Genomic DNA, 14,451 nt, shown 5'->3' on the forward strand with positions numbered 1-14,451 from the left:
TACTTTTTTTTTTAACAAAAGGTTTTTATTGGCTTCTCTAATCCGTTCATCATCTCAATAACAGGTACAGCCTGGGAAATCATATCACGAGGGGTCTAGAACAAAGAAGACAAAGGGATGGGGAGGCCTCTGCTACAAAATTTGGTATTGAGGTGAGTCAGAAAAAGCCGTACAAAACTGTCTTTATCATGCATACTGGAGAAAAACTCAAAAAGAAATTGAGAACACACATTTTTAGTGTTTTTGTACATTTTGTAAACAATATCCTTCTAGAGTTCATATCAAAACACATTATGGCAAGTAACAAAAATAAGGGATATAATTGAGAAAAATGAATGTTCTATGAGGCATCTAGAACGCAACACTGCTTGGCGTGGATGTTGAACAGAAAATAAAAAATAAAAAACACATTTGCATTTTTGACAAGTCATTCGCTCTATAATTGTAAGCACAGGCAGTGTTACATGATTATACAATATGTCCAACCTATACTACAAATATTTCCACTACATACATGAAACGTGTGTCCCTGCTTTTTACGCTTTAGTGATATGAGGTATATTTAGGTCAATCTTATTGTCTTTTTTCTCTCTCCAGCTCTCACCCACTCGTTCTCTCCATTAAAAAGCAGAGTGTGTGGAGTGAGGTGGCTGGTCAGTCTTTGTTCCCTGGGATCTGAGCAGCTTCAAAGTCTCTTGGCTGTGGAGCTCACAGACGTAGGAAAGGGAGGGAGGGAGGGAGGGGGGAGGGGAGAGAGGGGAGGGGGGCCCACAGGAAATCAACTAAATTAAATATCAACCCTGGCTGCCGGGATAGAATGGCTTCAGCCACGGAAGACAAAGAAGGCCATTGTTTATTCTTGCGAGTGCAGGGCTGCAATGTGGGCCGAGGGGAGGTGGGGGGGGGGGGTATAACTTAACTTTTCCTGTTTCTTAACGGTATTATTGAAGCGGTTACTACTCCAGTGAGGTTAAAGAAAATCCTTTAAAAAAAGTAGGAGGGAGTAGGGGAACAAGTCCGGTGATCACTTGCCAAAAATATCTGCTACCGAGTTCTGATGTGGCTCGTGGAGAATAAATAAAGAAAAGGGGGGGGGGGGGGTTGGGTGTGCGTCCAACATACCCAGGGGTTCAAAGATATAAGGGTTCCAAGCATGTCAGCCCGTGTCTCAAAAACACTTAAATACAAAGAGGTGCTATCAAAATATTGTATCACAAAATTATGGCAAATCATCTTTTTACAACATCACCCGACAAACCGTAAGAAAAACAATCCCCCCCCCCCCCCCGCCTTCTGCCCTTGAGCAAAAGCAACAAAATACATTTAGATGCCCGTGGTCATGCCTAGTCAACCCCTAACAAACAATAACCCAGCCCCCCCACCCCCCCCCAAGCCCAGTTCACAGTTTTCTCCTCTTAAAATAATATTAATCATTCGCATAATAATCACGTATCACATATGAATTGTATGGGTTGTTTTTGCTTCCAATGATGATTTGTTTTTTTAAAAGTGCTTGTTTGATTCCATTGACCAAAAAAAAAAAAAAAAAAAAAAAAAAAGGGATGGAGTAGAAAAGTGGTGACTTGTTTAAAGAAATGTTTTCAATTAAAAAAGAAATCACTCCAGCAACATCGTGATTAAAAAACGATCCGGGATGGACGTTAACGGCACGAAGTTGAATATCGACGAGGCCGCTCGACAAGAGGAGCGCTCGGTTCGTCAGACTGTCAGCTGACGGTCGGTTGCGCTCCGACATCCTCGTCTCCACGGCGATGCGACAGTACCGTAATCTAAACAACGCTCCATGCAGTGGAAACCAAACACGGCCATTGGGATTTGTCGTCGTGACGAGTAAAATAAAAATAAAATACACAAACAAAATCAAAGCTTTGTAGTCTCAAAAGTACACCTGTAAAAACTGTGCTAATTGCATCTCATAATACAAAGTCTTATTACACAATTTTGCCTATTTTCCTGAGTTTATGCTTCTTGTAACAGACAATATATACTTTTTTTTTTTTTGCAATTTGAATTCTGGGCCTTTCCCTGCCACCAAATGGTATTATTGAAATGACCAACATTATTACTTCACAATGGTTTGATGATTGATAAAACACAATGTTCAGAAAAAAACACACAAGAAAAAGTCAAGCAAGTTTATAGCTACCCTCTAAATGTTTTAAATTACATTTAAATCTACGGTACGTTCATATCAAAATCACTACTCTTAAAAAAAAAATACATAATAAAATTGAGAATATTAAAAAAAATTGCATTTGAGGCCATGAAAGACCCTCCCTGGTCATTTTTGTATCAACATTTAATGGCAGTGTTTAAAAAACAAACCTTGCTACAAGAACAAAATTCGGATGGGACCGTGTGGACAGCAACAGAACCGCCCCCGACTGGATTCACCTCGTTCGACCCTTATCTGAAACTTTGGCTTGTCTGGGTTTTTGATCCTGTACTCACTGGCTCGCCGACGTCGGCTAACAAACTGGTATACCCTGAGAATTCTGACACCGGAGTCCGTATTCGATGGTCCACCTCTCCCCCGGGGTCGCTGCCGTAGCCCAGAGGGGTCACCCGCCCGGACTTGAACTGGGAGCCGAAGGCCTGGGCGAAGTTCTCGATCTGGTACGTGGTTTCCTTCGGGGGGTTGAGCGGGGACAGGTCGGGGTAACCGGAGCCGTTGGCGGGCGCGGCCCCCCCCCCCGCCTTGACCTGCTGCCCCTTGGAGCCCTCGGCCGCGGCGGCGGCGGTCAGGTCCTGGGGGGGCAGGCTGAAAGTGCCGGGGGGGTGCTGCTTCTCCAGCTGCTCCGTCAGCTCCTGAGACGGCGTCAGCTGCTGGCGGCCGGCGGGCTCCAGGCCCAGGTGGTAGCCCGCCTGGGAGGGGGAGCCCACCAGCATGCCGTAGTGGGACTTGGAGGAGGACGAGGAGGAGGACGAAGGGGCGGCGACGGGCAGCGGGGAGGAGACGGCGGGCGGGTACACGCAGTCCAGCGGGGACGAGGCGTACGCGTGTTTGTCGGAGAACAGGGGCCCCGGGGGGCCGAGGATGGGGAAGGGCCCGCTGTGGCTGGTGCGCTCCAGGGCCTGCAGGAGGAACTTGGAGTACTCGCTCATCACGGCCGTCTTGTCGCCGGGGGAGTCGTCCTCCAGCTCGGGGGTGACGGGGGCGGCGGGCTGGAGGTCGACGTGGTGGGGGTGGTCCGACAGGTCGAAGGTCACGTCGTGGTGGTGCGTCCCCTCCGGCTTGTGGCTGTAGTGCTCCAGCAGGCTCTGCAGCACTTCGTCCGGAATGCCCGACTTGTCGTGCTTGAGCTCCAGCGGCGAGGAGTCCAGCATGGCCAGCGTGGGCTCCGGCCCCAGGGAGCCCTGGATGACGACGCCGCCGCCGCCCTGGGGCGCCATGAGCAGCGAGCCGGCGCCGTAGTCGTTGCTGACCGCGTGGAGGTAGCGCCGCTTTTTCACAAACTGCATGGCGTCGTCGTAGTTGCTGCTGGTGGTCGGCTCCTGCTTGTTCGCCCCGCCCCCCTGGAGGAGAACCATGTTGTCGAGGGCCGACGCCCCCCCGTGGTCCATGGCGCCGGGCTTCTGGCACGGCGGTTTCTGTCCGTCGGCGCCGTCTCCCAGGGAGAGCAGGCCCTTGTCCAGGGCCTTGCGGCCGGCTTTCTTAAAGACCAGCTTCGGAGAGCGTCCCTGCATGGCGGGGCCGGAGCCCGAAGGGTGCTCCATGCCGAAGTCCTGCAGGCCCCCGGAGGACGAGGCCGCCGACGCATTCTTCTTCCTCTTGCCCTCGCCGTTTTTGGACTTGGCCCTCTTCCGCCCGGAGGTGGCAGAGTTTCCCTGAGTGAGTGCATAGCTGCCCTGGCCTAGCTCTGCTTCGCTGAGCTCCAGCATGTTTGGGTCCGTGCCCTTCTTTATGGCTTCTCCACAAGTCCGTTTGTGCTTCAGTAACCGGTCTGTTCTTGAGAAAAACTATGACAAAAAACAAGGAAAGGGGAGAAATATAAGCTTCGTTGTTCCTGGATGGACAGAAGCAGTTAAAAAAAGACAAAAATCCAGCTTGAATATATATATAAATATATTTATATAAATAAATATAAATGTATATAAATATATATTGATATGGTACCTCTACAGAAGAAAATAAATCTTTCTTCTGTAGAGTTACCATTTTGATACGACTAATCTCATTGAGTCGGGGCTTTGTGTGGGACGTGCCCACATATTGATAATGCATGTTACTCACACATTATTCTAAACGGGGTGTTTAAAAGTTATTCAAAGTGAACAGAGTCAACTAGCAAAATATATATTAAGAAGACCAAACAGTGCTCCGCTATGGATTACATAGAACCTACTTGTTGGCAAGTATCGCAGCGATATGGCTTCTCGCCACTGTGAGTCCTCTTGTGTCGCTCCATATGGTACTTCTGGATAAAGCGCATGTTGCACTGGTCACAGCTGAAAGGCTTCTCTCCTGCAAAAGACGGAGGAGACCACGAGTCACAAAAGCAGTTTGTATCAGCGTTCACTCCGACCCACGCAGAGGGGCTGAAACTCACCGCTGTGGATCTTCTCGTGCCGCTGGAGCAGATATTTCTGGATGAAGCTCATGTTACACTGACTGCACCGGAAAGGCCTCTCACCTGTGCGATCAAGAGTACAACAATCCGCTCACCACATTAATTAACTCCCAGTCTGTCACATAACCGTGTTTACCGTACGGCCGCCGTGACACATGGACCTGTGGGCATTTAATCAAACACCTGGCACACGAACACACATCAAAATAAGATGCTTGAGACTCGCATGAGGAGCAGTCCAGCACTAATAATACGAACACTACTAATAAGTAGACACACGTTGTGTAGTCACCACAGCAAGAAGCTTTACGGATGTTTTATTTAAATGGGAACGCCGTATTTCCGATGTCTAAATTGTTATTTTTGTGACCTTTGTAGGATAAAGTTACACCGAAAGAAATAAGATATACGGGTAATAGTTTCAAATTGTGGTGAAAAGAGTTTGAGTCTTTTAAATGATGTAGGAGTTCAAGTTCAGACAGCAAAGTGAAGAATTCCCAGCAAGAAGAATGACTAAGACAGACAGAAATACGTGAGTCATCGCCGAGTCATCCACGGCGTCAGCGATTGTCTGGTTTCAAATCAGACGCCGGGTCCTTGTGGGGAAGGAGAACCGAGTACGAGGATCATATCATACCAGCTTCCATGCAAATGATTCTAGAGCATATTTTCATTAAAATATAGATTTTCCAGCTGCATTACAGGAAGAGAGAACAGACACCGCCTTCTGTAGCGTATCCCAACACCTCCCGTTGGCATTTAAAATCCCTTTTATCGTCATCGTGGTGCATTTGGTAAAGGAAGTGAAAGTAGCTGGTTAGAATGTTAACTTAGAAACTTTAAAATGTATTAGTTCGAAAAAAAAAGAAAAAAAAGCCAGCCTAGGGTAAAAGTCGAGCGTTGACGAGCAGCGAAAGCCTCTCACCTGTGTGTATGAGAACATGTCTGCGCAAGTGGTAGGAGCTGCGGAAGGCGGCGTTACAGTGCTCACAGATATGTGGTTTGGAGTTGGGGGACATGCAGGCTCCGTCTGCATCCAGCATCATGGCCTGGAAGGGAGGAACAAGAGGAGTAAGATACTGTTGAGTATTACACATCAGGGGTGACCGGGCCTTCTCAGCAGCTGCCCCCCCCCCTCTGGAACGCTCTCCCCATCCACATCCGTCAGGCTCCCACTACCGTTATTTAAGCCCTCAAAACACACCTCCTCCAACTCGCTTTCACCTGCTAACCCCCCCCCCCCCCCCCGATACGACCCACAGCTTCTCCAGCTTTCGTTCCTTTCTTTTTGTTACCGTACGTCCCGTTTGTTTGTTTTGTCTGCTTTCTTTTCGTTTTGTTCCGTTTGTCTCTTGTCCCCTGTGAAGCGTCTTTGGGTACTTAGAAAAGCGCTATAGAAATCTGAATTATTATTATTATTTTTACGTCATGTGAGCGCAGATGTGTGAAAAAGTCAAATGGGATAGAAGATAGAAATCTTTCGTCCAAAGAAAACATATTTTCTGGTGCGGTGAAGGAAATTAGTCAAACCGATATGACAGGCCTATTCAACTAGCGGCCCGCGGGCCGGATGCGGCCCGTTTGAGTTTAACTAGCGGCCCGCAAGACTGCCTGCAAATCAGTATCACTTGGTAAGAAAAAATACAACTGACGGACACGCCTCTTTTATACATTGAGTTTCACTGTTGCCTCAACCAAACCTGTATGGTGACATCTTTATGTTACGCACCCGTGTTGGTTGCCGTTGTTACACCCCTACTGGTTTTCAAACCTACTGGTTTCCCTGCGCGTGCGTTGTGTTCTCTTCACATCTGCAGCGGGGCTCTGTCTCGCGCACCAGATTTGTCACACATTCACAAACATATTGCTGGAGATCTTCAAGCCACCGTTCATATACATTTCGGCGATTACGATTGTATAAGTGAGCAGTGCATCACAGCCACGTATGAAGAAATACATTTTCGAAAAAATAAAAATAAAAAGATCGCCCGACCTGGTTTCGATCTCTTTGACGCAAAAGGAGTCTGCACTCAAAGACATGCAGTCTGTGCGCTGCGCCACCAGATATTAGTTTCAGCCCAATAAATTTATATATTGATCCATTAAGTCACATTTCTTATGTTTTCATGGGAACAGTTTGGTTGAAGGGATCTGAAACAACTGGTTACCTTGAGCGGATATTTACACTTTGAAACATGTTTATCGTGATGCTTGATCGCAACACTTTTGCCACACAATACCGACGCATTTTCGTGTGTGACTGTTTACCTGTGGAAATATACATTACTGTTTTTTATTTTTAGCCATGATTTGATCAATATTCTGTGCGGCCCTCACACCCCCCGTGATTTTCTTATTCGGCCCACTTGCTACTTAAGTTGAATAGCCCTGGGATATGACCTTTGCGGCATCGTTGCGTTTCCTTCGTGCTTTGCCTCCTTGCCCGTCCCCATTGCTCCTTCTCCCTTTTCTCCCTGAGGGCTCTTTCGGCTCCTTAACCGGTCTTCCGGGCATCTATGGACAAAGATTAGATTCAACTTTATTGTCATTACACATGTACAAATACAGAGCGACGAAATGCAGTTTGAAATCCAACCAGAAAGTATTATAATAAATACAGGATATACAGATTATAGTAAATAAAGCGCTATACAAGAGGGCGGCTTAAGGCGTGACCTGGTGTTATTGGTAATACGTTTAGACAACAGTAGACAGATGAAATTAACATTTAAATAATGCGGAGATAAAAACAAACTATCTGGGGTTGCTAAACTAGTGCAAACAAGTTAACTTCTATAAATGGCAAATAAGGACGTAAAAACACGACGACAAGAGGAAACAAGCACCTACGGATAAATCAAATATATACGCCGCTTGAAAAAAATAACTTTCCCACGATTTCTTCTCACCTGTTCTCCGAGGGAACGGACGTTGCTGAGGCTGAGGTCGTGCAGGAGCATGTTCTGGTGGTGGTGGTGGTTCCCGAAAGACATGTCCTGCATGTCGGCGCCGCTCTTCCCCGCGCCGGCGCAGTTCAACCCGACGCTCCCACCGTAGAGCGGCAGGCGGTAATCCAGCTCGCTGAGGCGCTCCTGCTTGATGCCCATGCTGTGGAGGAAGCCCCCCGCGTTCACGGCGCCGCCGCCGTGGTGCTCCGGCGGCGAATCCCGCTCTTTCTTCAGGACCATCTCCTGAGGAAGCTCGCCCATCACGGACTGGGAGGCCAGCCGCGTGAAGCTGGTGACGGGCGGCAGGTGGCTGAACATGAGCATACCCGGGGCGAAATTGGGATCCATGCCACCGTTGCGCAAAAACTCATTGCCTAATTTGTCTTGGATAATACTCATAGTGGTGGGTCTGCTTTGTGCAGGGAGGAAGGAGGGCAATAATTCTAAAGAGGAATGCAGGAGAGGAATATCCTGAAAGAGACATGAAATAAAGTCTGTTAATTGATGATTTTAGACAGGAATGAGTTAAATAAAGTCATGTTAATTGGTGATTTTAGACTTGAATGAGTTAAATAAAGTCATGTTAATTGATGATTTTAGACATGAATGAAATAAAGTCATGTTAATTGATGATTTTAGACGAATGAATTAAAGTCATGTTAATTGATGATTTTAGACATACATGAGTGAAATAAAGTCATGTTAATTGATGATTTTAGACATACATGAGTGAAATAAAGTCATGTTAATTGATGATTTTAGACATGAATGAGTTAAATAAAGTCATGTTAATTGATGATTTTAGACATGAACGAGTTAAATAAAGTCATGTTAATTGATGATTTTAGACATGAATGAGTTCAATAAAGTCATGTTAATTGATGATTTTAGACGAGTTAAATAAAGTCATGTTAATTGATGATTTTAGACATACATGAGTGAAATAAAGTCATGTTAATTGATGATTTTAGACATGAATGAGTTAAATAAAGTCATGTTAATTGATGATTTTAGACATGAATGAGTTTACAGTTCAGACTCGTCCTACACCTCGTGTGCAACGCTCCTCATCTCTTCACTGAGGGTATATTTAGTCACCGCTACACAGCTTTCACAGCATGGGAACTGCAATGTTCTCTGCTGCCTATTAATTACTTAATTGGATTTATTTCGCTTACATAACGGAAACACTGCTTTAGGAAATGGAAAATGTTATTATTTTTTGAGCAACTTTATGAAATACAGAAGAGCATATACGCCTATCCGTTAAAATATATTGACATTTTCAGAAGAGAAACAACTCAATATACTGTACACATAACTAAATAAAGGCTATTAGTGGCAAACCATTTCTCTCAATATGAACAAAAGACTTTTGGCACAGTTTATACCTAAGATTAAATGCCATTACAAATCAATACGTCAAATACTTGGAGAATGAATCACTCCACATTTCCATATCAAAGCACACCAAAAAAAAGGTCAAACATAGTACTGTCATTAACATAAGAGATTCATTATATTAATGACAGACAACATAATGAATCGTATCTTCCCTCATCGTTAATGGAAGGTAAATTCATCAGTCAAGACATTGACAAGGTTAGAAATAATGATTAATATTTGAAGTATTAATTTTGTTCTTCAAACTTCAAGCTCAAAGGAAGGCCAGTTGTATAGCTTATATCACCAGCATAACTGTTTTCAGCTGTGCTAACATAATTGCACAAGGGTTTTCTAATCAGACATTAGTCTTCTAAGGCGATGATCAAACACAATGTACCATTAGAACACTGGAGTGATAGTTGATGGAAATGGGCCTCTATACACCTCTGGAGATATTTCATTTGAAACCAGACGTTTCCACCTAGAATAGTCATTTACCACATTAACAATGTATAGAGGGTATTTTTGATTAATGTTGTCTTTCTTGAAAAAACAGTGCTTTTCTTTGAAAAAATAAAGACATTTCTAAGTGACCCCAAACTTTTGAACGGTAGTTTATGTTGTGTGAGGGTTTATTGAAGTGATTGTTAATGTAAAGAGTGTAACGCGCCTCAGCGCTGGGACATTGAAACAGAAGATGGGGGGAGAGAGAAACTGCCTCTCACATACTCAATCCATCCCGTATTGTTCTGCTAGTTGCATTTAGCGCCACATGCGTCTTGGACAGAAACCAAACTACAAATATGTGCAGCGGCTCATAGTTTTTTATTAAGATATCCTCATTGTTTTCGCATTTTGATGCGACGACATGCAAGAAGAAGCCAGAGGCACCGGGTCCAATAACGCCAAACGAACCGCTTCATTTCACCTCAAACAAAACAATATGTAGGTCAAACACAGCCAGACGCTTCCGTCGAATCGGGAAGCCGGGGTCGGGGTGACTTCAGCGGAGACTGGAGCGAGGAGCATCGGTCAGGCTCGACCCGCCGACCATTTGGCGACGTGACACCGACGTGAGCTTTTGTGATGCATACTAGTTAGCACGCTAGTTAGCACAGCGAGCTAGTCGGCTGGTTAGCCACAATGAGACACAATCAACGCACCTTTACGTCCTCAATCAACACAAGAGGTGAAGACGCCGCGACAAACTAAACCAGTCATTCAAATAAAGTAACGCGAACACGTCGCGCGGTCTCAAATTAGCCGCGAATGGAGTCAATGAACGTCTAATTTGACCCGTTGTGACCGACGCGACGTCGTTACCGAGCGGCGCTGTCCCAGCTAGCTGACGCTAAAACAGCGTCCGCGATTTCACGGATTTATTCGCTGTTTTAAAAGACGTGTATATAAATAGTTTGAAGCTCCCCGAACACCAGAACAGCACGAGCACACCAGATGATTTAATAACACATAAATAAACGGGATAACTGTAGCTAGGGTGAAATTAAAAACAGCAAAGTTAGCTTTAGGGTCAAGTCAACGCCATAAATTGCCCATTCTCCTATTCGCAAAGCTTTGATGACGCTCGTGAAATGAAAACCTGTCCGGCTGAGCAGCGCTGGCGCTCGAGTTATTGTTAGCTCACTTTAGCTGTAATTGCAGCCGGACGGCGCTCGCCGGTGCTTCTAGCGAGCCGACACGCATCCGAACTGCGGTCCGCGTGGACTTCACCTCCAGTGACCCGGCGAGATAAAACCACTCTCTTTAAAGCAGCTGTGTTTATAACAATCGCGCTGCCACGAGCTAGCCGGTTAGCTGCTAGCCGCTCCGTCTCAACGCCCGCATCACGGCCCGTGCAACAGAAACAATGATGCTCGGTCTCGGTGCATCTCCAGACGTGGATCTGGACAAAAGCACAAAGCATTTTTTTTTCTCCCCACGAATGCAAAGTGAATACGGTTCCCCACTCACCTGCGCATGACCGCAGTTGGTTTTCGTAAACGTGCCTGTGTTCGCTCCGTATTCGCAGCTTTTTCGGGGGTTTATTGCCAAAACATTGTTCTCCGGCGGTCGCTGCTTTCGTCCATCTTGTCCTGGCGCGGGGGATTGTGGGTGCAGCGGACGGGTCGCGAGAGGAGACAGAAGGCGGCTGCTGACGTCTGAGGGCTTCAGCCGAAAGGCTCGAGTCCCGTCGCGACGCAGCAACGACCACCGGCACCGGCGTGAGTTGAGACTTCGTTTTTGCACGTAATTCAGAAGAAAAGAACAAATTGACACGTCTCCATCAAAAGCATCAAAAGCATTAAAACTGGTTTTATGATTGCAGAATGTAGATTTAAAACCGCTTAAGTTGTTGTAAAGTATTATGCCGACAATAATATACGTTAGTCACATACTTAGAAATATTAGTTTAGCTATTATTGTGTTTTTTCTGGTTGTGTACATTGTGAGTCGTTGTTATGGTGTGTTAGAATAAGATTATAATGTTCTAATATTTTAAGACTAATATATTATGCCTACATTGTTCCCAGTGCTGGTTTACTCAAGAATAATATACGTTAGTCACATACTTATAAATATTAGTTTAGCTATTATTGTGTTTTTTCTGGTTGTGTACATTGTGAGTCGTTATTATGGTGTGTTAGAATAAGATTCATGTTTTCTGTTGATGGAGTGTTTGATTGGGCCCCAGGAAGAATAGCCTTTGTTTTATGAACATGATGGGGACCCTGATCAATAAAGTAATGCTAAATATAATGCCACATATGTTATCTTTGTTCTAATCTAGTTGGTTATTAGAGTGATGTTTTGTTTGTTTAGCTATTATTGTGTTTTTTTTCTGGTTGTGTGGCTGTAGCTCAGTGGGGTAAGAGGGCCGTCCTGCAACCGCAAGGTTCGATCCCCGCTCTCCCCATTAGTTGCAAGTCGAAGTGTCCTTGAGTAAGGCACTGAACCCCCAGTTGCTTCCCGGGCGCATCACTGCAGCCCACTGCTCCTTAATAACTAAGGATGGGTTAAATGCAGAGAACACATTTCGTTGCATGTGTACCTGTACTCTGTGCAATGACAATAGATAGATTGAATCCAATTGAATTGAATCCAATAAAGTTAATATTTGTTCTAATATTTTAGACAAATATTATGCCTACATTGTTCCCAGTGCTGGTTTGCTCAATAATAATATACGTTAGTCACATACTTAGAAATATTGTTTATTAGAGTGATCTGTGGTTTGTTTAGCTATTATTGTGTTTTTTCTGGTTGTGTACATTGTGAGTCGTTGTTATGGTGTGTTAGAATAAGATTCATGTTTTCTGTTGATGGAGTGTTTGATTGGGCCCCAGGAAGAATAGCCTTTGTTTTATGAACATGATGGGGACCCTGATCAATAAAATATTGCTAAATATAATGCCACATATGTTATCTTTGTTCTAATATGTTAAGACTGTATAATACAGGTATTGAATAAACTGTAGTTGAGATGTAGTCTGTGTTTTGTACTTCTGACTCGATATGCTTTTAAAAATTTGTTCTTTATTCATAAATAGGCTTTTGTTAATGAGGCAGCACATATTAGCTAAACTCACATCCTACTGAGGCACAGATGTGTTTCACAGAGACAACAACAATCCAACTTTTAACTTCAGATATACCTCATCGCAATCCACTGATTCAGATTCTCCATCTGATGCCAGTGTACTCACTCGTTATGTCAATCATAACGTTCATCAACTGAGGAAACTTAACGTCAGGGATTGTTGAGGGCCACAATCACAACAAACAAAACCACCATTTTGAGAGAGTGGCCTGCATGAATGAATGCCAGTGGAAACACCAGACTGCATAACGAAGGAACTGTTGTCATGTGCAATAGTCACATTTTGCAGCTGCCTTATTCATTTCAAAAGGTCAGCATCTGTGCCAAACCGACCCGGTGTGTCAGATCGTTGCATCCCCACGCAAAAACACAGCCCCGGATTACAGACAACGAACCCAGAGCCCAGGTCCGCTCACACAGCTTCACTGTGAATTGATTTTCAGTCGTTTGATTTATTTAAAAATGTCATCAGGGAATTTGCTCCACTGGAGTAAAAATCAATTAAAGTGAGTCCCTGCATTATGAACTTATGATGTCTCTGCGTTATAGAATATCTCTGTGTCAAAATCTAATTCTAAAATGGATATATTGTTTTCACACTGTGCATATTCATACATAACTTGGGTTGGTGGGAGGAAATCGGGGTGCAATGTTTGCCCTCTCACTGTTCTATTGAATAGACAATGTTCTGTTGGTGGGTAATGGATTCACTCTGATGAGTGTGTCCTTCCTTTTAATTAAGAGTTGAAGGACAACATTTGTGGCTTGACAGAATTGGTTAGTTTTTTATTGATAAAAACTCTTGAGAACGTTCCTTTTCCCACTGATGCATTTTCATATCAGCAAGTATTAGCAACATTAGGACACTGTTGTGAGAGCAAAAACAGTCTTAAAGCAAGATATCTCATTTTTATGGTATGATGGTAAAACAAATAACGGATCGCTGAGCAGCCATTCTGTTCACACAAAAAACACAGTTATCATTATGTAAAAATACCAACCATTACATTTTCATATGTTTACATTGACTTCTAAATCCTTATACTGAACACATAATTTCCTTTCCCCTTTCTGTTCTACCAATCAGCCTTAGTTTCTTTTATTTCCACTTAATTAAAAAAGCACGGAAGGTGTTGTAGGACAGTGACATTGACAATGGTGAAACAACTAAAGAGGAAATTACAATGATTTTATTCAAACTTGATATTCCTCTTGGGACCAGCGCTATTGCACGTTTTCAAAGAGGTACGATACAAACATTATGTTGTAGAAATACAGAGCCGATAGTGTTGATTACAACATTAGCCTGAATGGAAAGTAAACAGCAAATATCCATTTAATTATCTAAGTTGCTTTGACAACATATATCCATGTTCATTTGAAATTATTCCAATATTGACTTGTTGTGAAGCAAGGTCATTAGCTATTCAATGTCCTGGACCACCCCTATAATATACTAATAACCATGTAATTTTGTAGAAATAATATTTCATAGTGAGTGTATAATGTTGTTCATCTAAAATTATTTCCTGAGGTGTACTTTCCCTGAAGTTACACTTGGGGGGGCCAGATAGCTGCAATTCACCTAAAGTGCTTAGAATAACGAATTGTAGTAGGCTATTGTGTTTTCCTTAAGATTGAGATAATTAGTTAACAGGAAACAAATGTCAAATATAAAAAATAAAAAAAAATAAAGACTCAAAGAATGCCCTCGGTTGATTCCGCGGTAACATTGTTTACGCGCTCTGATGATTCTACCTTAGGGGAACAGGCCAAATAAATGAAATACAATACGTCCCTCTGTACCCTCACTCCAGCCCCCCACCCTGAAAGAGGAATCAGCCAACCTTGCTGCAATTCTTCTCCGGTCTTTAATTCGAGTCACTCCTGCCAGAGCGCATTTCCCTCGAGCAGGAGTGCGCACTGT

The 14,451-nt window shown here is 44.0% G+C and overlaps 1 protein-coding gene across 1 annotated transcript; it reads right to left on the reverse strand.

Moving 5' to 3' along the window:
• znf281b (zinc finger protein 281b) lies at positions 1 to 12,326 on the reverse strand. The gene is made up of 7 exons (XM_056430118.1): positions 10,898 to 12,326; positions 7,502 to 8,011; positions 6,993 to 7,106; positions 5,518 to 5,641; positions 4,572 to 4,655; positions 4,368 to 4,486; positions 1 to 3,981 (listed from the first exon to the last, which is right to left on the reverse strand). The coding sequence occupies exons 2-7, from the start codon at positions 7,937 to 7,939 to the stop codon at positions 2,428 to 2,430; spliced, it is 2,433 nt and encodes an 810-aa protein (XP_056286093.1). The 5' UTR covers positions 7,940 to 8,011; positions 10,898 to 12,326; the 3' UTR covers positions 1 to 2,427.
• Between the last annotated feature and the right edge of the window lie 2,125 nt (positions 12,327 to 14,451).

This window comes from Pseudoliparis swirei, chromosome 13 (assembly GCF_029220125.1).
Source record: "Pseudoliparis swirei isolate HS2019 ecotype Mariana Trench chromosome 13, NWPU_hadal_v1, whole genome shotgun sequence".
NCBI classification, from domain to species: Eukaryota; Metazoa; Chordata; class Actinopteri; order Perciformes; family Liparidae; genus Pseudoliparis; species Pseudoliparis swirei.

Excerpts from the sequence above, each read along its gene's own strand:
- znf281b (XM_056430118.1), bottom strand. The coding sequence starts at position 7,939 with ATGAGTATTATCCAAGACAAATTAGGCAATGAGTTTTTGCGCAACGGT. Across the intron at positions 4,487-4,571 it reads GCACGAGAAGATCCACAGCG|GAGAGAAGCCTTTCAGCTGT; the intron begins GTGAGTTTCAGC and ends CGTCTTTTGCAG. Across the intron at positions 3,982-4,367 it reads GCTGCGATACTTGCCAACAA|TTTTTCTCAAGAACAGACCG; the intron begins GTAGGTTCTATG and ends TTTTTGTCATAG.